This window comes from Centruroides vittatus, unplaced genomic scaffold (genome assembly GCF_030686945.1).
Source record: "Centruroides vittatus isolate TY-2023 unplaced genomic scaffold, ASM3068694v2 contig_484, whole genome shotgun sequence".
Lineage (NCBI taxonomy): Eukaryota > Metazoa > Arthropoda > Arachnida > Scorpiones > Buthidae > Centruroides > Centruroides vittatus.
The window spans coordinates 1,083,162-1,110,772 of record NW_027122274.1 but is presented as its reverse complement, the minus strand read 5'-3'; the positions used below and the strand labels follow the sequence as shown (position 1 = coordinate 1,110,772).

Below are 27,611 nucleotides of genomic sequence, written 5' to 3'. Positions count from 1 at the left end.
TTATTCTTCCAATTAACGATATCTTTTTATTTCATGCAATTCACATCTCACAACAACCAGTTAAAATTTCACTGACAACAAGAGCAATGTTTTAAAAATAAAAATTCGTGTAACAAATTTGTTATACAATAAACGTGAAACAATGGAAAAGCGATTTTCCATTTATAAATGAAGGGTTCGGGTGTTAAATGATGGTAAGTGCCATTTCCATTATACATTATAAAATACGTGCTAACAACTAAACAGCAATGTATTTCAATTTAAATATTATATGCAATTTTTAACTATTGCACGCACTTTATTCTGATTGAAGAAAACAAAACAGAAAACTTCTTAAGATGTTTAACTTTTCCATTTTCTGTAAACTATTATTACGACGCTTACCATCTTTTATACCAGAACCGTTCAAGTTCATGAATATTTTTAGTGAGTTTTATTTTTTCTAGTAAATAATGTGTTAAAACATTTTAAAACTTGAAAAATTTCAGAAATTTCATTGTTTTAAAGCTTGAGTGAAAAGCAATATTATTCAAGTTTTGTTTAACATGAAATCGCGAGGCGAATTGGAAGTAACCGCTCTTGAGCATTTGACATTGTAGAATTAGATCCTAGGACTCAAAAACTAAGATCCACTTTAAAATCACGATGATTAAAATGATAACTATGAATTTACGATTGTTTGTTGCAACTTGCCCAAACTGAAACATGGTATTCAACATTTTTTTAAGTATCAATACTCAACATTAACACTTGTAGGCATAAGTATGATGCACGAACTACATTAAAATCAACCAGATATAATTTCTTTAGTTTTAAAACGATCAATGACACACATTAAATCTGTACATATTCATTTCTGGCTCTACAGATAAAACACTTGAAACGTCAACATGAGATGAACTTCAGAATCTTTCATTGTAATGTTTCAGGATCGGTAATAGTCAGATATTCATCAATGGCCTTCTTTAAATGCAAAGAAAAACAATATTTAATGAATGATGAAAGTCTATGGAGTGGTTCCTTTTCAGATTTCTTTGCACAGACATATAGAGAAAATCATTCCAAAAATCTGAAAAAAATGTAAATATATGTAATTTTAGTGTACGGAATAAAAATAATATTTCATATTAAAAATTGTTTGATAACTAAAATTTTATCGGTCTTGTTTAATACATTTAGGATTGTAAATCATACAATATTGATATTGAACGTTGGTAGTTGATTCCGGGATCGAACCGGTCTGAATCTGGGACCAACTACCAACATTCAGTGCTGGCTGCGTAGAAAATTTTGAGTTCTATTTACGTGTCTAACACCTAAATAAGCGATAGTTTCCCATAGAAAGTGCTTCAGTAGCAGATCTCTCAGCAGATCACTCGCGTGTTGCGTTGACGTATCTCATCAAACCAATTAATTTTCATTTGTTATATATATATATATATGAGAAACAATTTTGGCATAAAACTTGCAATTTACATTGAAAAAATAAATAAATAAAATTTTCACAGTTTGGTGAAAATCGAACCTGAGTCTTCCCGTTCAGAACAATATACTTGGTGAGACAAGATATAAATCCGAACTTTCTTTGCAGTCCAAGGAAGCCATATTGTATAACGTACGTTACTTTTTACAACTTTTTACTTTTATTGAGATTATTAACATAATTTTTTATGTTCTGTAAAAGTTTTTGGAAACTCTTCTGAAAACTAGAATATTTTCCCTTTTAATTCAGCAATCATTCAATTCAAAAACTCTGTTTAAGGTTTCGAAAGAAGAAAAATTTCGATAAATTCACTCCTTTGCAATATACCTTTATCTCTGATCATTTCCGAAAAATTTCGAAAGTGAGAAGTAATATAAAAAATACTAAAATATTTGGTAAACGATAACGGAAGATACTTACTAAAATGAAGAAAATATCAATACTTTAGTTTTCAAGCAGATAATTTTAATCTAAAAATGCTGTCAAAATTCAGATGACTCGCTTTTACTTGATTTGAGGCTATTTTTGTAGTACTAAAAGCAATTAATTGAAAAACCGATAATCAGTTTTAAAAGAGACAGAATCAATGTACAAAAGATGGAAATACGATATGAATTTGTTATTATTTAAGTATTAATCTTTAAGAAAAATGTTAGAGAATAATTAGTTTTGGAAATCATTTTCAGAATGTTCAATTTCTGAAGCTGAAAACCTTAGACCCCACTAGTGGTTGAGTGGATAAAACCACTAAACACCAGTAGTTGCAAGCGGGTTCATGTTTCGTCAAAGGATTGGTTGCGCGGAGTTTTCGGGTTTTCTTCTCTTCTCATATAAAATCGAAATAAGAACCATTTTCCTATAGACAGTCCTCCCGAGAGGCACTCTCTCTCGGCATGTGTTATCCTATGTGTTATCCTATCAATCCAATCCAATGTCTAGGGATATTTTTTAAAACACTGTTATATTAAAATGCATTCATTTTATTAACAATAATTATGCAAATAAACTGCAAGTAAGAATTATACTGTAACAAAACACGTTTTAATCGAATTGATATACCAATTAATTTACAACTTATGTGCCGAAACTTTTACGAGCCAAAGTCTACGCTCGGGGCGACTCCAGAAAATGCCTATGGTTCCTCTTCCTAAAGTCGTCCTGGTATAGATGACGAATTGAACTGGCTCCTAGCACAACTGCTAATAATTAATACTAATAATAATCATTATGAATTTAACTAACAACTAATGCTTAATTATTAATAAATAATAGTTTTGAAATGAAATCTGAACGTACGAATGACAATTTTTACTATCTATCACAGACTGAGTGGATAAAACCACTGAACACTGGTAGTTGGTAGTGTTTTCATGCCTGACCAACAAGCTGGCCGCGTGTAATTTTCCGGTTTTGTTTACGTGTCTCAAACCTGAGTAGCGGCCATTTTCCCATATGATGTCCTCTCGGGAGACACTCCCTTGACAGTTCGTTGTATTGTGTTGCCTTATTCCATTAAACCAATCTAATTTTCATACTATTATATAACATTTTAAAATTTGTGAAATATGCTAACACCATTATAATTAATAATTAAATGCCATAACACAAATTAAATAAATATAAATAAGGTCTTGTTCATTTATTCAAAGTATTATTGTACACATAGAAAAAGTTTTCTAGAAATGTTGTTGGGGCCTATCTGTGTAAAAGTGTATTACCAGAAGCCATTGGCATAGTTGTGCACTTATTATTTGATAATTTGTTACGATCGATGAAATTCGATTTGTAAGTATGAATTCGTCTCAAAAACCAAATAGGAGTATAAAGAACAATAAGAATAAACGACGACTTTTGAATGAATTTAAATCGTTTATAGTTAAAATCTTGTATTCGTGTATAGCTTTATTTTATTGCTGTAGGTCATATGCTTTAAACTAATTACAAATATAAACATTAATAAAATTAGAAAAAAACTAGTAAATAGCTAGGACGATAATTGCATTTAAAAAAGGCCCTGAGGTGTGAAAAGGACGAAATATGAAGAAATATAAAGAATCCTCGTGTTTTTCGTCAATTACTTTCTTGTAACTTTTTTAAAATGTAATTAAAAATATGTTTAAGCCATATTTGAACGCTTTTAAACATTGGAAAAATTTAAGAATTTACTTAAATTTGGTATTTTTTAAACATTTTTACTAAATAGCCAATTACTATCAAATACAGGAAATGACGTCATATAAAATATTGTTCAAATTTAAAAAAAAACAAAATTAAATTTTTAACAAACTTTAAACAGGAAATCAGACAATATCTTGAAAAGTAACTGCTGTAAAGAAAACTACTTTTACAAAAGCATCATCTATTTAATGATATTTTAAGTTAGCTGATAATTTAATCTCATAAAATAAATAAAAATATAGAATCAAACGTTTTCACAATTGTTGTCCTAAGTGTCGATATTTTCTATACGCAAAACAATATTTTATTGTCAATTAAAAATTATAAGACAATTATAAAAAAATTTTCATACAGAGATGTATTACAAATTAGCTGTTCTCGCAGTAGTTTATAGGATTATACGTTAGCAGGTACAGTATATGAATTGCTCCGAGAACAACTAATCCACGATACGTCTCTTTTGTCATATGTTCATTTTGTCATATTCATTCATCTAATTGATAATTGTTTTATAAATTCTTTTTTTAATACCTCATGATGTTAAGTATCTTATTTAATGCTGTCTAGAGAGATATTTGAAAGTTCAAGTAATTTCATTATATTACCATCATTTTTATTTACATTTTTCTGTTCCTCTTCAATAAATTATGCAATAACAATCTTGTTTACATTCTTACTCTTTTAAAAAAATCGAAATAAAATTCAAAGCATAAAGGGGAGAAAACATAGTACGATTTCCTTAAAAATCATAACATTTTACGTTGGAGTCAATGTTTGTACTGCACAAGTCAATGATTGCACACGATTTAAAAATTGCAAGATCTGACTAAAAAGGCCGAATAAATTATACTATATTTTCAATTGCAACAGACGAACTCGGAGGCTATTCAAAATTGATCAATCGGAATTTTTTAAAACTTTTTCCGTCCTGTAGTCACTATGAGGGCTTCTTTTTTAGCAAGTCCATTATGGGTTCTGCTAGATTCATAATGAAGCACCTAGTGGTGAGAGACAGGGCTCGACATGTACGGACAGACCACTTCTCGAAAAATTCCTGGGATTTTTTTTGATCCGTCCGGATTCCATCCCGGATCTCCAGAGCGATAGGATGCTACCTTAACCACTCGGCCATCCGCCCGTCAAACCAATCAGAATTAGTATATTCTACACAGGTTTGCCATTTAGCTATTTTGTAGTTAGATCTATTTTAATTTTACGTTTACTTATAAAAATATAATTTTTTTTTATTGTCAAGATAGGGATTTAGCTATTTTTCCATTTTTTCCAGCTATAAAAAAACTAACCTTTTCCAATGTTAATATAGCACTTTAGTTACTTTTATGTTATGAATAAACTATTTTTCTTTGACAACATTGATTCTATGTCCGTGTGTAACAAGAAATCGTCTTTGGTTTAGGTTAGGTTGATTTTAAACAGAGTACTAACTCTTATTAGAAAATTTATAGAAGAACAGAGAAATGTCTGCTCCTCTTTCCCGAAAAAAGTAGATAAAAATGATGGTAATACAATGAAATTATCCAATTGTTGAGAAAAATTTAACAAAAGAACTAACATAAACAGGGTCATTGACTCATTCAATTGAAATAAATAACAAAGCAAAAATGGGCTAACAATGTCACAGTTACTTATCGAAGTGTGACTATTGGAAAGGAATTATATTGCAAACCTAAATTTTTATTTGATATTGTAGAGATTATTTTTAAGATATGGCAATTAATAATAATAACTGTTATCATTTTACATATATTTCCTTTAATGAAAATTAATTGTGTGTATTATTATTTTGATAATGATACTCTCTAGAAGTTATTTTATGCTTTAGAAAAATACAATTTATTTTAAATAATTTAACACAGTTATTTATATTAAATAGTTTATTTTTATAACTATATATCATTTAGCAATAATACGCGTAGTATACTATGTATTTCTTTAAATGTCATGGAATATAGACGACCGATGACCGAGGCTGTTATTAAAGCATCGAGCTGGTGCTCTTTCCGTCTTTTGGGTCTATTAGTGCTCACAAGAGACCGCGAATGGCCGAGCGTTCAAGGCGGCAGCCTATCGTTCTGGGGGACTCAGGATCGAATTCGGACGAGTCGAAAAATTCCCAGGAATTTTTCAGATGGCGGTCCGTCTGAATATGTTGAGACCTGTTCTCACCACCCCGCCTCCCCTTATTAAGACAGGCCCTCTTAGTGCTCATAAGGCGAAAGAGTTTTAAAAAAGTGCTCACAGGACGGAAAAATTCAAAATGAAATATTATAATTAAACAATTTTTTGCTATTGTATCTATTCGTTGATCACTATTTCGTTTTGAATTTGAGTCAACTAGTAGCCGAATGGATGAATCTACTGAACACCGGTCGTGGGTTTATGTCTCTCCAACAGGCTGGCCACGTGGGATTTTCCGGGTTTCCTTCACGTGTGTAACAAACTAAATAGGAACCAGTTTCCCATAAACAGTTCCTGGGAGATAGCCTTCTTGGTAGATCGCCCTCGTGTTGTGTGCCGTATTCCACCAAACCAAACCATTTTGAATTTATGATAAAGAATGAATTTTTGGTTTTTTTTTCCATTATCTGAACTAATTTTTAAAATTCAGAATATATTCTTAAAAATAAATGAAATTTTTAGTCAAAAATAAAAATATTGAATTAATAATAAAAAAAATTTTTGGCAATCAGAAAAATTGCAACTGAACAAAATACCCTGCTTGTCCTCTTTCAACCTAATTCTGGCCGATCATGAAATATTAAAATTGTAAATATAACTTCTGAGAATTGTTGAATACTTTTCACCATCTGAAAGAATTTTTTTTTAAAGTTTTATGATTTACAGGAATAATTTGGATTTGGTTGTTTGGAATTTTTTTATCGATAGTCTAGCCCAGCGTAATTATATAATCGATCTCAATTTCGCTTATTGGTCAGCAACAGCCAGAGCTGTATTTACGTATAAGCTAAACGAGCTATAGCTTAAGGCCTCACGTTACCTGTCCTATTCATAAAAATTTATAACATAGAGCCCATTATTATTTGATGAACAAGGGTCTCCTATATATTGTCAGCATAGCGCCATAACAAGTCTAAATCTGGCTATGGATACAGCTCTCATATTTTAAAGAGAGGAACAAAATTCAACTTCTATGCTTATTGATCCAGATCGAGAATTACTTACTGCACAGTCATTTTGCTGGTGAGACATTAAAATCATTAACAATTAATTAGTTTTGAAACAAAATTTCATTATAAACAAATAATTGTTTTAATTAATATTATCAGAAAGTGTTTTTTCTATTCGAGGGAATTGACATTCAGGACTAGGACCGGACAAAACATTATTAGACCTGTGACACCTGTGGCATAGATATGATAAATAAAGGAATCATATTATGAGAGTAAAAACATAATCATTCAAATAAAAACAATAATTTACTTGTTTGAAATTATTTATAATACAATTTGTGTGGTTTTGTAACGGGAGCAGCAATCATAAGCAGATTTGCAAGACGGCTGGATGTGTTTGTTTCGATAAAATATGGCGACGTAACATGTAGGCGATCTGTAAAAGGGACTGTCTCCCGGAGGACTTTGTGTGGAAAATGGGTCCCTTTTTGGGTGTTAAACTCGAGGAGAAAACCCGAAAAGCCTGTTGGTGAAGCTAACCCATGGCCGAGGATCAGCCTACTGCTCTGAACATCGGGTCGAATCGGAATAAGCTGAACACAACTTCTTGCAAGAAGTTATGTGTTCAGCTTATTAAATAATTTACTCAAATTTCTTAATAGCACCTTTCTAAATAGCGCCATCCTCATAAAGCGCCAATGTATACTCTATAACTACTAAATAGAGATCCTTTCAACATCACCGAATTTCTAAACGTACAATTTTGGATTGCAAAAATCACGTGAGTTTCAAACTTCCAATGTGAAACTTGTATGTAAACCTCTTTACATCATTGTTATTGCTGAGAAACTATCATTTAGCGCCACACTCGATTTAATGCGCCATTTTCAGAAACAAATGACTATGTTAAATTGAATTTAACTATACTCTAGAAAAAATGAATTGATTTTTTCATTTTGAAAAATAAACATAATTGCGAGTACTTTCCGATTTTAAATATAGAATTCCCTAATTAAGGTTCTCGAAGTTTAACAAAGAAAATATTGTTAGCCAGACGAAAAATAATTAGCCAGGTTGAGGCCGAAGTTTTAAACGCGAAAATGTGTACGTCGGACGTTCAGCGCCGCTTTCCTGTAAGCCTAGAAGTTTGACAATGGCGTTTGGAATGTCGAGCATGATTCCACTGACTTTCCAAACGCTATTGTCAAACTTCTAGGCTTACAGGAAAACGGCGTTGAACGTCCGACGTACACGTTTAAAACTTCGGCCTCAACCTCGCTATTATCTTCAATCGAAAATTAATTTAATCTTATACAAAATATTAATATTTATAAGATGAAAAATAATGACATATACAGTCGAACCTCTAATAACGGCCACTCCTCAATACGAACACCTCCAAACAGCGGCGATTTTTTAGGAACTTTTTTTTATTTTAACAAAAATTCATACAAAATAACCTGCAAACAACGACCAATTTTCATGTTCCAGTCAGTGGCCGTTGTTCATAGGTTGGGCTGTATATTTAATTATTAGTCACAGTAAATTAATAGAAGTTAACCACGAATTATTTTTAAAATACTTACTATAAAATATGAGGATAATGAAATTTGAATAATTTCTTATGTGTAATATTTTATTCATTTACTATTTATAGAATAACACTTAGAATCGAATTTGCATTAATTTGTTGAACGTTTGTAATTTCCTCAAAGTAATAATTTGTCTTGAAAATTATACGTCACTCACCTCTAAAGCTGCAATTCCACACCCAATAACCATAAAAAGAAAACTTTCTTCTTTAATAAATTGCTCCAATTTTTCTAGACATGGCTGAAAAAAATATTATTATTTTATTCATGCAAATCGTATTATATTTCTTTATGAAGAAAGTTGAAATGTTACCGTTGTGTGAACGTAATAGGCAGTTTGAGACTGACACAACGTTTCGTTAATGGGATGAGGATTTAAGTAGGCTTCTGGATCGTCCATATTTGATAGAACGCAACAAGATTTACTGATATTGTCACCTTTGCCCATTCCCTGCTTTTTCCATCTGCTTTCTGAATAATCTTCGGCACCTTTTACTCCACAACATTTAAACTAAAATATAGAACTAAATTAAAATAACTTTAATACATATACGTGGTATATTCAAAAAACTATTACTCATTGCAGGGGCGCGACTAAGGGGCAGGTGGGAGATGTGCCAGGTAAAAAGGCGCCTAGACGAAAGGATGGCTATTTGAAAAATAAATTATATGGGATAATTTATCGGCGCCAGGTAGGATGCCGACTCTTTGACAAAGAGCCAAATTTGAAGTGGGACTAAGTTCGTCAACATTTTAACTCTTATTGTTATCTTAAGAATGACTTGAGTATACAATTACAAATTAATAGCTGTGATAATCGTTAAATCATAATTAATTTTCAAAATGTAGATTAAGATAAAGCATATATTTTAATATAAATATTTATTCGATTTTTATTTATGTAACATTGAAAATAATATTCAGTAGCTTGTTTGTTATATGTTTCTAAAAATCAATATTAGTCTAGTTGAGTGCAAAAATAGAGTTGTAAGTATCAACAGGTAAGGGAAAAGGGGTCAAGATACCATTTAATAAAGAGACAGAGAGATTGAGGTCAATGATATATCACAAGAGAAGTTAAAATTCTAGCAGATGAATCCAATTTAATTCATCAAATCTATTTTATTCCTTAGGAAAAATCTTCGAAGTAAGCGACCTTTAATTTGTATCGAATTGGTTTACCTTCAACCGAACGTAAATGCAAATAACTTCTTTTAATAAAAATACAAATTCAACTCTGATAACATTCAAATGAAAATCGTAAACATCTTTTGATCGAAAACTAACTAAACATAGAATATTTTATATTTTTAAAAGACAAACTTTTTTTTTTTTTGTATTCATAGTCATGAAATATCAGGATAATAATGAACTCAATTACTTTATCTAAACGTTTTCTCCTATATAATTTATTGCCAGAACTCTCAGAGTTCGAGAGAGGGCCTTACCATTTACCTTTTTGAGGCCCTTAATAAGTTATTCATAAAAAAAAAGAAAAAAGCAGAGTTAAAAATTATATTATATATTTTTAAAATAAAATTTGGCAAAAAATTTAAGAATTTTTTTCTTAATGCATAAGAAATCAAACAGAATTAATAATTTGTAAGAGGTGTTTTTGAGGAATTCGTCTATCCAGGGTAGGTCAGGCCCCTTTCTTCACCAATCTATGGCGCTAAAAGAAGACCCTCTAAGTGAAGAAAGAGTTTTAAAAAAGATTTAAAGTTTGCAGTAGTTAAAATATTCTGATTAATTGTACTTTTTAAGTCTATTCCTTATCGCTTCAGAATTTAATTAAATCTTTTAAACATCTATATATTATGAACAGCTGAAAATCTTCAATCATTGAATTGACAATTTTCATCCTACTCGAAATAAAAAAAAAGCATTAATTAAAATTAAATTTACAGATTTAATTTTACTATTGTAACTATATATATATATATTTTAAATGTATTAGGCTATTCATTAACGTTATTTAAATATATTTTCTACTAAAAATGAAACTAACTCTTAGAGAATTTAATTAAGCATTTTTTCGTAAAGATGGCATCGTTAAAGGAGACATTTTTGGTTACCTTTGACCAGGGTGTGGTTTAATTACGTCTTTAATGCCTATGAATTTATTATGATTATATTTATGATGCTGTTAGAATGAATTCCTAACCTACCTTTGTTTGTGTTAGATCAATGGCTTGTGTCAATGGTTGGTCAATACCATATTCTGTCTTGAGAATATCCGTAACACTCTTTTCCATATTTGACGTCACCTGATACGGGAAAAAAGGGCAGAAATTATTGGCTTAGTACAAACATTATTCTTAAAATCTACTTATTAAATATCATTAATTTTTAAACACTGTTAAGAAGATTGAAGACTAATTAATAAGAATCCATTTAAAGCATATTGAACTGAAATGAATGGATGTGTTAAGTAAATATTTTCAAATATAGAACTTAAAAGCGTTTTAAAAATAAATTTTTACTATATTATTTCGAGGGTTTAATACAGTCGAACCTCCAACAACGGCCACCTCTAAATAGCGGCATTTTTTTTTCCATTTCTGTCAGTGGCTGTTGTTATTAAATTGCAAAGCTGCATTACTGTTGCTATATAAAGATTAATTAAATATTTAATAATGATTTTAATTAATTTATTACTCGAAAGAAATAAGATATGAACTTATTATATCAGTTTACGAATAAATAACTTCAAAGTTCTTATACAATTTGGTTAGATGCATAAATTACGTTTATTAAAATTAATTAAATTTATAAAAGTATTAATTAGTTTTGCTTAAATAATTTGTTTTTTGATTAGTCAGCGAAGATAATTTTTTTTTGTTTTTTCTTAACAGCATTATGTTTATTCTGGGTACGTTCAGGTTGTCTGTTTGTACACTTAAATATAGCATTATAAGTTTTTTATTAACTTAAATTATCTAATTAATTTTATGAATATATACGTATATTAAATTACATTATTTTGTTTTTAGCGTTATACCAAAGAATATCATGAAAATTATAATGATTAGAGGGTGATAATTTAAGTATGAAGACTTAATATTGTTAATCATTTCGATTTAATGAATCATTCTAAGGCGCATTCGTATTGTCAAAACAATATATATTTTTCGTGTCTATTTGATGTGATTTTGACATTTCGTAATTCGAAAACGTATAGGAATGACGTCAGATTGACGTAAAAGTGTGCAATATTTTGATAAAATGAAAAGCGCTTTCGTTTTGTTAGAACAGTGCACCCTTTTACATCATTTTGACGTCGTTCTTATGCTATTTTTTTTATAATAAATAAGCATTAGATGACATCAAGTTGACTTAATGACAAACATTATTCTGATGTAACGAATGCACCTGAATGCGGTGCTAGTTAATTAAGGTGTGAACCATTTATCTAACTGGTTTTGGTTGGTTTATTCATTTAAGGCAGGGTTTTCCAACAAATCGATAAAACTTTTTAAATATAAAAAATTTATTTAAAAACGTTAAAAATTTTACACATTTTCCCCTCTAAAATAAATATAGGAAGATTTATTTGAGGGGGGAAAACTTATGTAAGAGGCCTATATTAATACATAATATAATATTGTATAATATATAATATACAATATTGAAGTGGGGTCGATGGAAAAAGTTTTCTTAAAAGGGGTCGCTACATGTAAAAGATTGAGAACACGACAACAAAAGTTAGATTTGTTTTATACGGCAATACGATACGTGTGCGATCTGCCGAGGAGAGGATGCCTCCCGGGAGGTCTTTTCATGGTAAACTGTTCCGTATTTAGGTGTTACTAACGTAAAGAAAATCCCGAAAACTTCATATGGCCAGAGAGAAGAACCCAAGACCAACTACCAGTGTTAAGTGATTTTATCTACTCAGCCGCTTGTGGATCGAGTGATTTCGTGGTTGAGGGTTTGAAAGCAGGAGGACAAAAAAGAAATTAGTATAACTGGAATAAAGGGAAAAAAACGTTTAAAACATAGCAAACTATGAACTTCTGATTTCATTCACGCTCGTAAGGATTTCTCCCTTCCCCAAAATGGATAGATTTTTAAAATATATAACAATTTATCTCAACAAAATATAATGTACAACGTGAAAATATATTTTTTCAGCAGTTTTCGTAGCTGCAATTTCAGAATAATTTCGAATTTTGTAGCTGTAAGAAATGAATGACAGCAAATAGTTCGCTGTCATTCAAGTGAAAACATAAGAGAAAAAAATTGGAAAAACAAAGATAGAAAAATACTCGATCAAAATATTGTAGAGAGATTGAATAATATTTTATAAATTTCATCACGACATCATAAAAGTTATAATTATGGTAACTATGGAGGATAACAACTCATTCACAATTCTCCAAGAAACGTCAAAATTCTTTATAGAAAAATATTTTTAGAAAAATGTCTGTAAATACTCTATCTGTATCGTTAATCTGTATAAAATGAACGTTTAGGGCATACATTAGTACGCCTTAATGTTCATTTTATATAATACATCAAAAGCAATTATACTAATAGAAATTTTTACTTTATTATCTTACTGAATTTCTTATGTAAATATTGTTTATATAATACATGTAATTCCTGGTTTTAATATATTAATATTTTAAAATTTTTATGTTTAATTTTATTTAAATATTGTTTATATAGTTCACTAAATGATAAATGTTAATATACGAGATTTAACACTATAATTAATTAAAAATAATTTATTTTAACGGTTTAAAACAGGCAAGAGAAAATTATTTCACCGTTTAAAAATAGAAGAAATTAAAATTAAAGCGTGCTAATAAATTTGAAAATTTCTCATCCATATCAAATAATTTTAAAAATATTTTAAAATAATATATTTCCTAAAATGACGAAATACTCCTCGCTTTAACAGAGCTTTCTTTGTAGGCTACTGAAGGAATTCGAAAGACTTCAATCCTATCTCCAACTATATTTCGCCAGAATTTCTCCGTATAAACCTACAGTAGCCTTTCAATTCCAACAATAGCTTAAGAAGAAAAGTCTGTTTGAGTAAGGACTACAGTACCTCATTTTTAAAACGTTTTTCGTTAATAAGCGAACTTTTAAGTTTAGTTCTACAATTTATTATACAGCTTTTATATTTAAAATTTTTATTCATTTACTACTATAAAAATTTTGTATTAATATCTCTATAATTATATATAAACTTGAATTTATCTGTGTGTCTGTCTGTTTCGAGTGTCACATGAGAACGACCGAATCCTTCTCAGTCTATATCAGGGGTGGCCAATTTTTGTGTACATAACATCTACTTTTTATCTTAAAAATGTGTCGCGATCGACTTGTTGTCGTAGGCATAGTCTAAGTGGGGGGGGGTACGTGTGAAATACATACTATGTTTATACGCTGTGCTTCAGTACGAGGTGCACTGCTTATGAATCGAGTCATAACTGCATGCATACTGTTGCGTTCGGTTACAAAATATGTAATACATTAAGTCAAGACATCGCGAGCGATTGACCAAAATTGGCTTGGCGATGGACCGGTCGATTGCAATCGACTTGTTGGCCACCCCTGGTCTATGTATTTAACCCCTGGTTAATGTATTTAAAGTTAACTTCGATGTAAAATTGTTTTTGGTGATGTCTATTATATTCTAAGTTTATTATAACTAAATATTCTTTTTCTGTACATACATTTTTATGTGTGCGTGTTTTCATATTGTCTTAACTTAATAGCGAGGTTGAGGCTGAAGTTTTCAACGCGAAAACGTGTACGTCGGACGTTCGGCGCCGCTTTCCTGTAAGCCTAGAAGTTTGGCAATGGCGTTTGGAAAGTCAGTGGAATCATGCTCGATATTCCAAAGGCCATTGCCAAACTTCTAGGCTTACAGGAAAGCGGCGCCGAACGTCCGACGTACACGTTTTCGCGTTTGAAACTTCAGCCTCAACCTCGCTAATATGTCGTTCTGTCGAGAAAAGCCAGGCATCTCAGCTAGTAATACAATTAAAACAAACAAAATGTACAGCTGATACTGTTATTTACATAATAATAATAAATAACGAGCAATTATTTATTGTGACGTCGTCACAATTACGGGCTGCAATTTTTAGTTATATTTTAAATTTAAAATATATGCTTGCCACCTCAAATTAGTAGTGTCTTACCTCTGTACGTACTGTACATCATATCTTTCCATTAGCAATGGAGTCGTGCCGATCATCTATCTAACTCTTTTCAGGAAAAAATTTCAATTGAAATAACGTGGCTTCCGGTTTGTACCAGAAGTTCGTATATAGTTAATCGGGGCCTCCTGTCCCCATGGTTTCCTATGTAGTCTCGTCTTTCATCTATCTAACTCCATTTTCGATATTAAGGAAAGACAGACGGGCAGACAGACGGACCACAGTTGGAATTTATAGGGTTACAATTTTTTCAAATGCAGCCCAGTAAAAAACTGTGAATGAGATAAATATTTCTTTATTGTATTAATCTCTTATTTTTTCACATTTCAGCAAAATGCTGCTTTTATTATGTAGCTTGATGTTTTGATTATCTATCAGTAATCCATTTTTAATTACCTAAACTGATAACTCTACTAATTTACTTTAAAGATTCTTAAAATAAACTATTCTACTTCAGTTATAGAACTTACAAAGTCCTTCGTTTTCTATCAATGTAGGTTTTTCTTCCCTCTAATAAAATAATGCTTTGTTTTACTTTGAATAATTAGTGATAAAGTTTTAATTAGATTTTTTAAATGAAGATTTTAATTTAATTTATTTAAAACAAAGCCAAGAAATTTAATATATTTCAATAAATTTTCATGGGTTTACAATAACACGTTTGCTTAATATTTAATGTGTTAATTAATTGTCCATTATCTCGATTTTTAATCAAGAGTAGATTGACATTCACTTCTTTAAAAAAATGGCATTTTAAGTATTCCAAATTAATAAATATATTTTATTTAATGATCAAAAGCCAAATTTATTAGTGCTTTAAATATTTTCGGATCCTCAGCATTGTACTAGTACAGTTGCCTCGAGTATCATTATGATCATTAACTATCATTACTCAGCTATTAACTATAGCCGACGTTAGGAATGTCACGCTTTGGTTTCTAATAATAACTGGATCCTGCCATACAGATGCTTTGTGGTCATGCTTTTATCGAGGAAAGTCATATTGAATTTTCTCTTAAAATGGATTCTATCGCAGTAAAATCGGGAAATCTTGTTCAAAATATCACAGCTGGATACTTTTAAGTTGTGCTACTTTTTCCTTTCAGTTGTTTCACTTTGATATGCCCACTCAGCGTTTTTTATAGGGAACTAAAAGAACATTTATATAATTACAGAAATTGAAATAATAAAAATAACCCGAATATTATTAACATTTATATTAATTGTTAAAGATAATAATCTGGCGTCACAAACCAGTTCTTAGTTTTTTATTAATTACTTAAAATTCATAAGAATTAAAATTGATACCATGTTTTTTAAGCAACCAAGATATTGATTCAATGCCTTTTTGTCAGTTATGGATAAAACCACTGAACATTGGTAGTTGGTCGCGGGTTCGAGCCTCACGAACATGCTGGCCGTATGGAGTTTTCTGGTTTTTCATCACGTTCCCAGCATCTGAACAGGAGTGAGTTTGATATAGAAAGTCTTCCGCGAGCCACCACCCCTTGGCAGATCGTCCATGTGTAGCTTTGCCTTATCCCATAATCCTACATCCTACAATCCTTTTTTCCATTCATATGATATTTTGTTGCAAAGAAAGTCTCCTAATAAATGCTGAGATTAGGTTATTGCTAGAATGCTTTCTTTTAACCTTCTCTCCGTTTCTTTAGCTACAACATTACTTATAAAAATTAATGGGTAATTAGTGGCATTTTGTACCGAAGATCTTTGTTTTATTCAAAAATTCGGATTTAATATTTTCAACTGATTTCGTAAGTATGATTCATAAACAAAAAAATGCTTAAATAATTGAGCTTTTTAGTTTTAGCTATGATCTTGCTAAATGAACGATGTCATAGCTAAGCAAATAGAATTATCATAGAAATCCGGAAGATAAAAATATAGTATTAGAAAAAGCACAGTTAAAATTTTAAATTACAGTCAAAACTCTGAACAATGGCCACTGATGGGAACATAAAAATGTCCGTGGTTTGGAAGTTACTTCGCGTGTATTTTTATTCAAAAGTAGTTCTTTAGGAGTGGCCATTATTGGAAATTTGACAGTATTATTTATTATTATTTTTAATTTAATTGTTGAAAATGAAATATATAAAAATTAAAAACTTGTTTTATCTTATTTTTAATAATAATTATAACTTGAAACTTTAAAAAAAAAAACATGAGTATAAACGTATAGGAAAAAATTCTGAAAAATATTATTAAACATTATAAATACGTTTAGAACATTCAGGATGAACGAGAAAAGAATTTATGGTAGACAAATTACGAATCGACAAGAGCAAAACCAGATATTGACACTTTAAGCAAATAAGATTTTCGAAAGCAGTTAAGCAAAAATAGCGACATTGTGTAATGCTGTAAAGTTCAATACAGATACAATGATTCAATATAGAATAAAATTAAATTTTAAACGTTTTTACGATGTCGATTTTTTGAGACAAATTTATTATGGGAGTAATGAAAGCATTAAATAAGATAATTTGTATAAATAATCATTATAATAATTAGTAATTTTCTGCAAATAGTATTGAAAGCTTATTCATTTCTCAATCGTAAGCAAAGAAATTAATCTTCCCATTGCCGTGTTCTAAAATAAAATTTTTGAATTTTTTCAACAATTACTGTATTCAATTATTCTAAATCAATAATAAGAAGCGCCGAGTGGATAAAATCGTTTAACAGTGATACTTGGTAGCGGGTTTGCGCCTCGCCAACTAAGTAGAGTCTACTTTTCCATAGAAAGTCCTTCCGGCAGGTCGTCCATGAGTTGCGTTACCTTATCCCATAAATTCAAATCAATAATAAGAATTTTGTCTTTGAAATCTTAAAAAAATAAATAGTTATTTTACAAAAATCCGTTCTTTCCTGCCGATAACATAAATTTCAATAGGAAAGTTAATTGTTTCATTTAAATTTAGTGTATCTAAACATAGTTATGTTAACATAGCCATTATTTTCCACGGATCAATACAATTGTTAATCAATCAATACGAATTTTTTTTAAATGTTTAGTATTTAAAAAATATGATATAATATTCTAATTTATCTAAATGTAAAATTCTAAAACACGGACAAAATAAATCAAGTATATAACTAAATTAAATTTAGCGAAGGACGTAATCTAAATGAATTACAATAAAACTGTTACATAAATCAACGAAGAAACGATTAAAATGAGATAATTTGGAAGTGCAAAACGTAAGAAGAGAAAATAATGAATGATGTGATGATAACAAACGTACTGCTGTAATAAAACGTGTATGTTGTTGCACATTTTCTAAATTTTATAGCAAAATTAATTTTCATTTATAGAAACAATATATGATCTGTGGACAGATAGCTTAATTATGCTCGGGATAATCGAGGTACAACACTAAAAATAAATTATTTATATACTACGATAAATAATGAAACAATATACAGTTGAACCTCCAATAACGACAACCTCCCAACAACGGCCACACGGCCGTTGTTGGGAGTCGTCTGTATAATTAAACTTTGCTTTGATTAAGGATATAATTAGTATTTGTTAAAGAGTAAGAGGCATCTTCAGAATTTTATTTAGTAAACTATTCAGAAATTTTTCAGCAAATGCAATAATTAAAATTTTTTACATAAAACTTTAAAGATTGACTTCATTTAGTTTTTTGTAATTAATTGTATGGACTGGTTATATATTTCTATCAATGACCAAAAGATATTAAAAGTAGTATTTATTTCAAGTTTTTCTTGACATTGACCTATGTTATTTTTGTAATATTTTCACATATGTTTATATATATATATAGTAGGTAGCTGTACTTATAAAATAAAATATATTATCGTACTTACCAAAATAGTATATATACATATATTTTTAATGGACTTTTCTATAAAAAGTATAATACAAGTTTTATTTCGTAAGAAATTTTGAAATTTTTTATCACTTATTTCTTTCAATGAAAAGTCAATTTTATTAATAATAAAGTTGACACGTGAAGAAAATCCTCAAAACTGCACGTGATCGGTGCGAACCTATGACCAGTGTTTAATGGTTTTATCCATTCGGCCACTGATGGGCACTCTATGAAAAGTATCTTAATATAATTTCTTATATCAGATTTTATATACGACAAAAGAATGAAAGAATTAAATACAAAACTCTAAAATAGCATTAGAATGAATTTATAAAGTGTAGGTTGTTAGTTAAAGCTTAAACATTTAGTACAGTTAAATCATTAAATCTACGATTACGAACATGAAGAAATGTACGAAGTTTTATATTAAATCAATTTACAAAAAGAAATTTGATAATAGAGAATAATTTGAATTTTTGTAACAGTCTAAACTAATAATTACTTGAATATAAACAAAGAGATGAAATTTAAATGCGGAAAATTAGCCTTAAGTAAAATCTGAAATTTAAGTACGCTTTATCGCATTATAAATAATGTATTTTATTATTTGCATCTTTTAAATTTATTATAAATTGTATTAAATTTCATATATTTCATAATTTTAATATCATGGGTTCTAAAATTATTTATATCAGATTAACAAGACTTAATCTAGTCGAACCTGCAATAACGGCCACCTCTAAACGGCGGGCATTTTTCAGGAACGTTTCTTTTTAAATGCATACAAAATACATAATTTCCAGCAACTGCCACCTCCGAACAAAAATAAGCCCAAAAATAATAAATAATAAAACTTAAGTTCCGAATTTATTATTAAATTTTAAATGTTAGATATTTTACTTTGTAAAAACTGAAAATTGTATTTAAAATTTAGCTTTTCTTTACGAAATTAATAAATAAATAATTGAAGTGTGAATAATTCAATAATGGTTTTTAAAATTATGTGTATAATATCATTGAAGATATTGGACCTTGCAGATAAATTTCGAAACATTTAAAAATAATACAAATTGAAGATTAAAAACAAATAAAATTTGGTGTCTTCTTACATCTTTTCCAACCAGAGAAACACAATTAATATTGGCGGAGTAAACCTTTCTTTGAGGATCTTCCCTGCCTGCTATTATGCAAATTGATTAAAAGTTCCCGTGGAAACGAATTTTCGTAAAAACATTTGTTGTAAAAATTTAAAAATCCGAGGATGAAGTATAGATTTAAAAATAATACAAATTTAAGACTAAATACACAGGATTGAACAAGAATACACGTGTTCCTGTGATCGGAATGCTGAAGATCGCAAATTTTATTTGTTTTTAATCTTAAACTTGTATTCTTTCTAAGTGTATAATTTAAATTTTTGCAGAAAATATTTTACAATAAACCGATTTCAAAGATATAATACAACAGGAAAGAGTCTCAAAGAAAGGTCGACTCTATTATTGTGTTCTTTTGTTGGAAAGGGTTTAAGAAAACAAGTTTTATTTGTATTTAGTTATCAATTTATATTATATTTAAATATATATTTTATCTTTCAATATTAAACTTTAAAAAAAACAAAATATTCCATATAATTTATGAAATTTTTACAATTATAGCAAAAATCTCAACCAATGATGAAAAAAAAAAATAATAATTTTTCACTCTAATTATTTCCAAAGCGTTGAATAAAGACCGAAATTTTATTATGAAATTACTTTCACTATATTTATTACTTGCAGATATAAATAAATGCATGTTTTAAACATTCTGCGAAATGTTTTCCGATTAAAAACGATTTTATATTTTACAAAAATCATTTTAATTAACTGTTTTGACATTTCCCAATTCTACTATATCGCAATTGTCTTGATTGTTATCTTTTCTTAAACAAAATATGTTTGTATAATTTTTCAAAATAGAAAACGAAATATGACCTCTCAGGAAAAAGAAAAATGAAGTTCTGTTTGACTAGTACAGGATAAATTTAGAATCTAGAGAAGTACACGTACTTTTTAAAATTTAATTAAAATTTTTTCATAAGAGAAAATAATCAGATATTTTGATTCTTGCAATAATGTATTTCTTTACGTTAGGTTAGTAATTTTTCGTGTATAAAATTTTTAAAGTAACACTGTATGATGTAAAAAAATAATAGCTTAGGTTGATGGAATAGAGCAACCCAACACAATCTATCAAGGATGCCTTCTGGAAGGACTTTTATGGAAAACTGGGATTTCCTATCTAGATGAAGAAAACCTGCAAAACTCCACGAGTCCAGCTCGTTGGTGAGGCGCAAACTTGCGACCAGCTACTAGTGTTTACTAGTTTTGTCCACTTCGCATCTGGTGGACTTATAAAAAAAAAAAAAATTAATTTTATTTACAGAAATATCTTCATCTGGATACAAATTCTGCTTAACTTTTTAATAGTAAAATTTCTCAAAACATGTATAAAATTTTCAACAGACAACTCTTTTCTCCCTGTAGAACCAAGAGGGCCTTTTATCCAGGTAATCAAAAATACGACCGATCCCACAGTGGGACGGCCGGGAACCCGAAGTATCCGGGACATATCCCCAGAAGAATTCCTGGTGTTGCTCGCTCGGATTCGATTTCGGATTCTCCAGAACGGTAGGTTGACACCTTAACCGTCTTGGCCATCCAGCCGGAAACTTACATGATATAAATGTTAAAATATATTAAAATTAAAAATGATATTTAAATATTCGATATAAGATAATTTTTTTCTTTAAAATAATTGTATAAAAATTAAGATAAAAGTTTCATTTACAAGCAATACATAAATTTATTTGTTGCAGATAATCGCTATCTGCATTTTTTTTTCAAGTAGAGTTTTTTGCATCAAATTAATAAAATATATAAATATAAGATTATATAATTAATTGCGTTATATTCTTATAAAATATCCATTTAAAGTCATTTCCTTATTTATGTAATATTTGCGGTTTTAATGATTTCATCTCATGATTATATAGGCCTATATCATAGAGTAAAATCACGTCCATATCATTCAGAAAAATTCAAATGATTTGTCATCTGTTCAGTTCGACTGACTTTTCCTTCCCAAAGAATTCATTCTGATTTAAATGAGCTTTATTGAAGGATCACCAATGCCTGATCTTAACTTAATTGATTAAGAATAATTAACATAAACAAGATTTCGTTTTATTGATCAAAACTGACATTTTTTAATCATCATAAAAATATCCTGTTCAAGTTCAAATTTTATAATTTAGGTCAAATTAATGACACATCGATCGATTGATTAATAAACGCGAGATATCAACACATTGGAAGTTTTATGTTCGGCTATAATTATATCCATTATATACGGACGTGACCAACAATGTGATAGACCAGCATGGATGAGGTATGGCAAGATGTCCCGATTAATTATGGGATTTGAACCGTGTTCGAACTCGAATACTCATGGAGATAAGAGATCCTCTAAGGCAGGGATGGGCAACCCGCGGCCCTCGGGCCGTATGCGGCCCGCAGTAATATTTTTTGCGGCCCGCGTGGCATAAAGTATGAATAAATATATCAATTTCCCAGCTTAATGAGATATTCGACAAAAATTCAAACGTTATTTTCTACAACTTATATTTGTGAACAGTTTTTTCGCAATGAATTTAGTAAAAATTAAAACAAGAAACCGGGTAACAGACACATCGAAACTAATTTAAAACTAGCAGTGACTGATATTTAACCAAATATTTCCGATATATTACGTTTCAGATCGGTGCCAGAAGCTATATTAAGTATACCTATGCTAATTTATAATTATATATGAATAAAAAATTGTGATTTACCGACAATTCCCCCCTCTTTTCTCTTGTGTGCGGCCCGCGTCAGTTCAAAAGTTTTGAAATGCAACCCTTACGTAGAAAAAGGTTGCCCATCCCTGCTCTAAGGTAACCATCGTATGTCCATTTTATTGACAAAGTTTATTAAATTTACATATATACCAATGTTCAGTAGTTTTACCCACTTGGCCAATGGTGGGGTAAAAAAAAAAAAAAGTTAAAACAAGAAATTGGTTTAGATATGATCGCAAAATGAATGCCACATCTTGAGATTGTTATTGCATGAAATAAAATATACACTAGCGAATACAAAATGTAAATTTTAGAAATTTATGCGTTAGAGAATTTTTTTTACATTATACTAACTCAAATTTGCGAAAACAGAAATAATTTTGAGCATATCCTTTTAAAATTTCAATAAATTTCATTTAGAACAAGTCTTTCCTTTTACTGGAAATGGTGTCACTAAACCAAATAATATATTATTTACTTGACAGTTGACTTATTTCAAAAAAGACATTTATTACTCATTTTATTTTTTTCTTCTGGTTCAGCTGGATAATTTTCTGCCGTTAGATAAGTGCATGCTGTAAACAGTATATTATGTACGAAAAGAATTGCAAACGTGTTTGAGAAAACGTCAAGAAATAAAATAAATATATGTCATATACAGTATATTATAGAAAATAACAATAAATCTAATTATTCTATATATATAAATTTCATTTATTATTAAGTTTAATTATTTAGTTAACATCGATTAAGGTACGGTATTCTTTTTCATGCTTAACAAGGACACTAGCTTATATCATGTTTATTTATTCATTTTTTTTATTTTGTTAATAGCTATGCCACAAATTATGATCTCTGTAATGTTAATACTCACTTTTAAAAACAAGCATGAACATCTATGCTTTACGTCGGATTCAAAATTGTAGTATTGATGTGTTGCATAGAATTAATTATATTTTTGCAAATTATACTATTATGTTATAAGCATATGTGCATGTATATATATACTATATATACGGGGTAATCTACGGGAATCTATATACGCGTGTTTAAAGTGTGTCCAGGAATATTCAGTAACGGCGGTTGCCCTCTGAGATTGTTACTAGATATTTTTGCACACACTTTACATACACTTACATACTAGATATTACACTTTACAATATGTATACTTTACATACTAGATATTCCTGCACACTTGTTCCTGGATGGGTGGGATTTGCAGATAAGCTATACAAGCTGCAGCTTAGGGTCTCGTGTTATGAATCTAGAGCGTAGAGTCTTACATTTTTACATATATCTACTTGGTGAAGGAGAAGGGCCTCCTATATGTTATAGCTTAGGCCTACAAGTCTAAGTCTAGTCCCGTTCCTGGATCCTCCTGCACACACTTTAGACAAACGCGTATATATATTTGTAAATTATAATTTTGCATAAAGTATACAATAATAACACCGATTCAAACAGAATCGAGTCTCCATTATGATTGGCTTTATTTTAGAAAGCGCAAAAAATATTAATTAGCACTTACTATTTTACTAATACCGAAGTAAAAGAAAAATATTTATAAAATTAAATAGGAATTATTGAGATAGGCTAAATCGTATTTTTAACAAGACTAAATAATAACTAACTTGTAAGACTAGAACATCAAGGCACTAAAAATGATATAATTTATAACTTATGAGTTATATGTTATCACTTATAAGTTATAGCTTATAACTAGAGCTAGGATATCTAGGCACTAAAAATTGTTTATATGAATTTTAGTACTTTTATGGCAATGACTAATATTTTATTGATATTTTTTGATGCATAAGACATTCTAAGGACAAGGCTTTAATATATTAATAGTTTTGTTATTATCAGTGTATCCGTTTGTAATTATATAATTTGTTGATATATACTTTATCAAGATTAATGAATTTCAATCGTGATAAGAGTTTCATAAATTCTTTTATATATATATATATTAATAATTTGTCCAAATCTAATAATTTTAAACTGTATTACAAGATATCAGAGTTTTTATCTGTAAGATTACTCAAAAGTCAGTTTGGACTTTCTACACATATTAAGAAGGTTAAAATGTAAAATCTTCAATCTACATTACTATAGTTATATATGATACTTTATATAATTATGTTTTCATTAAACAATTTAATCCTTATATATACTATGAAATTGAACATTAAGGCATTTTTATAACTATAATATATCATATTAAGCATTATAATTCATAGAATAAATATAATTTAATAATAGCAGTCTTCAAATAAACTATAGTTAAACCTCAGAACAACGGCCATTGACGAGAACATAAAAAATGAAAGTTGTTCGGAGTTATTTTATATGCGTTCAGGAACTTTTTTGTATCAAAAAAGTTCCTGTAAAATGGCCGCTGTTTGAAAGTGGAAATTCGATTGCATTAGAGTTAGGAAGTAACATTATAAATTGAAACACAGCTTTAAATTAAATTAAATTATAGAATAGCAGATTAAAACTACATCTTGATTTGCAATATTAGGAAAAGCATTTAAACAGTTTAATGAATTACACTCAAAATGTTTTCAATTCAACATATAACAAATTAATATAATAATTTATGCAATTTACACGATCGACGTTATTCATTTTAGTAGGATTATTAAGCAAATGACTCAGAGTATATTAATCCTAGTACACCTTATCATATTAATCGTCGTACACTAATCCAAACAAATCATAGCCGCAATACCTTAATAATACCTCTACATGATTTTCTCGCAAATCTTTCCTATAATGATCTTATAGACAACCAGGAAGAATTACATAATAATTATGACTCCATACTATTGCAATTACAAAGCTTGCTATAGGATTTTGACCTCTCCGAAACATTGTAAATGGTTGATATCTTTGGAGGGTTAAAATGCTGGTTTTAATTCTTATAAATATATTTTAAATTTTTAAAAATTGAAAATGTTTTGAAATTTCTAGGAATTTTTAAAAATATTTTTACTATTCGTCAAATAAATGTAAACGTAAATAAATAAATAGTTTGTTTATTTATTTACCGTAAACACGAATTTATTGATCAAAAAGTAACTTTCGTTTATTCCTTTTACTTTATAAATTAAACTAAATAGTATACCTTTATTTCTATTTTATAAAATAGAGAAATTTCTACAAAAACCCACAAAATATGCGATTTAGCACGGAAATCCTTTATTCTTCGTATTATAATCTTTATGCTTGAAGCATTTCAGACCAGCCTTGTTCTTAATCCTTTATTATCATTTTATCCGTTGTTCTGAATGGGTTATATTACTCACGCAAAACACTTACCTTCCTCCGCTGGTACAGATAATCGATATATAATATACCATATTAAAACATAAAACTTACATTAACTTACGATCATGCGAAACAAATACATAAATTTTAAGAATAAACTCGTCTGAAATCCTTTTTTTCCTCTTCTTTGTTGCGGTCGAAAGGTAATTAAAATTGATCGAATTATGAATATAATTAAGAATAATACAGAGCCGTCAAGAGGCGAAGAAGCTGGGAGTTTTTCCCGAGCCTCTATAAATTAATGTTATTTTTATTAATAAAGAAACATTCTACGTAGGCTGTTTCATTTTATTAAATAATAATAATAATAATAAAACACAAAGAAGGAAAAGGGGACCCGCTCCGTATCCCCAGACCCCATACAAGCCTTCGACCTTATATATAGGCTATATAATATTATTTCAAATTTAAACTTACTTTTTCTCGGAAAATAACAGCAAGAATTCCAACAGCCAATTCAGATACCAGAATCAAAAACAAGAAGACAAAATACTGAAATAAAATTTTATAATTTAAACTAAGTATAAGATAAATTCTGTGAAATAATGCTATTTTATGTAATATTATATTCTTTAAATTTCGATGCTAAATCACAATCATTTTAAAGAAAAACAAATAAATAAATTTTTTGATATCAAGTTTAATTTAATTAAAAATTTATATCTAATTTATTATTGATAAATTATGTATAACTATATAAAATTTTATTATGCGTAGTTATTCGAAAAGTTTCTGAACTTTTTATGTATCTAAAGCCGAATAAGTTATTTATTAATATAACCTATAACCTATAACCCATAAACTTTTATTCGTGAATTTAGTAGAAAAAACAAATTTTATAAGTTTATATAAATTTATTTTTATAAAATATAGTTTTACAATAATATAAAATATAAATATTTAAAATTAACAATATTCTACGCTAAACAAATTTTGCATTTTACATAAAATGCAATTTTTTTCAAAATATTTTAATTATAATTTTTTTTAAACATTAATTCAATTTTTATTAATTATTTTTAAAGTAGTTTAACCTATACTGAAAGTTGGATACAAGATATTTAATTTTTTGAAATAGTTTTAAAGCATATTTATTATAAATGTTTAACTCACCGTTACGATCATGCATTTATTTTCTTGAATTGCACCACAACAACCCAAAAATCCAACGATTAAAATAAGTCCACCAATTCCAATCAATGCAAATGCCAGATATTGTATAAGAGCATAATTTCCGTCAACAGTAAATAATTGAAACAACGTCTGTTTGTCTTCTTCTACTAAAATATAAATTCCGAAAGCCACAAGTGCACATCCTGACAGCTGGAGATCGGATGCAAATAAAAAAACATTTCAATTTTATTATTAAAAATACTAAATCGATAAATACTTTGCTGTTTAGGGTAATTAAACTAAAAAACTCACCCAAAATACTAAATTGAATGTAATTAGAGCCCCTTTGGCACATTTTGCACCGCAACTAAGTGCCATGATTTATCACATCAATTTTTTCTGCAATTAAATATTTAAAAAATTCAATTTAGATTTTTGAAATTGAATAAATAAATAAATTCTAAACAACCGTGCAAAGCAGTCCACTTATGCAGAACAAATGGTGGACATATTCGCTCCTATCCTATCAACATTTTTGGTTCGTTTTATATTTTATATTCTGATTCTAACTGTTTATAAATATAGTTTATGTTACAATATAAATTTTTTCTAAAGCTTGCTTATAAGTTTGAGCTTACCTTGCAAATTAAATCCGATTTCGAAAAAATCCACGAATACTTCATCACATGCAGCTATCTCCAGTGTTCGACTGATCTTTTGTTAGCCTCCACATCCTCCCCCTTCCGATGAATTTGGAGCATGCTCAGTTGTATCCTACATCTCCAGCATCCCTCAATCGATATACTTTCTACTCTGTATACGCTTTCTAGTTTTATTCAGCACA

General features: G+C 29.1%; 1 protein-coding gene across 2 annotated transcripts; it reads right to left on the bottom strand.

Moving 5' to 3' along the window:
• Positions 1 to 27,611, bottom strand: LOC136977962 (tetraspanin-8-like). Of its 2 annotated transcripts, XM_067273577.1 has the most exons (8): positions 27,406 to 27,604; positions 27,080 to 27,166; positions 26,768 to 26,977; positions 26,072 to 26,146; positions 10,574 to 10,672; positions 8,719 to 8,916; positions 8,563 to 8,646; positions 1 to 1,069 (listed from the first exon to the last, which is right to left on the bottom strand). In XM_067273577.1, the coding sequence occupies exons 2-8, from the start codon at positions 27,143 to 27,145 to the stop codon at positions 1,025 to 1,027; spliced, it is 777 nt and encodes a 258-aa protein (XP_067129678.1). In that variant the 5' UTR covers positions 27,146 to 27,166; positions 27,406 to 27,604; the 3' UTR covers positions 1 to 1,024. The 2 variants fall into 2 exon arrangements, with proteins under 2 accessions (XP_067129678.1, XP_067129679.1); XM_067273578.1 differs by lacking the exons at positions 26,768 to 26,977; positions 27,080 to 27,166 and having other exon boundaries at positions 27,406 to 27,611.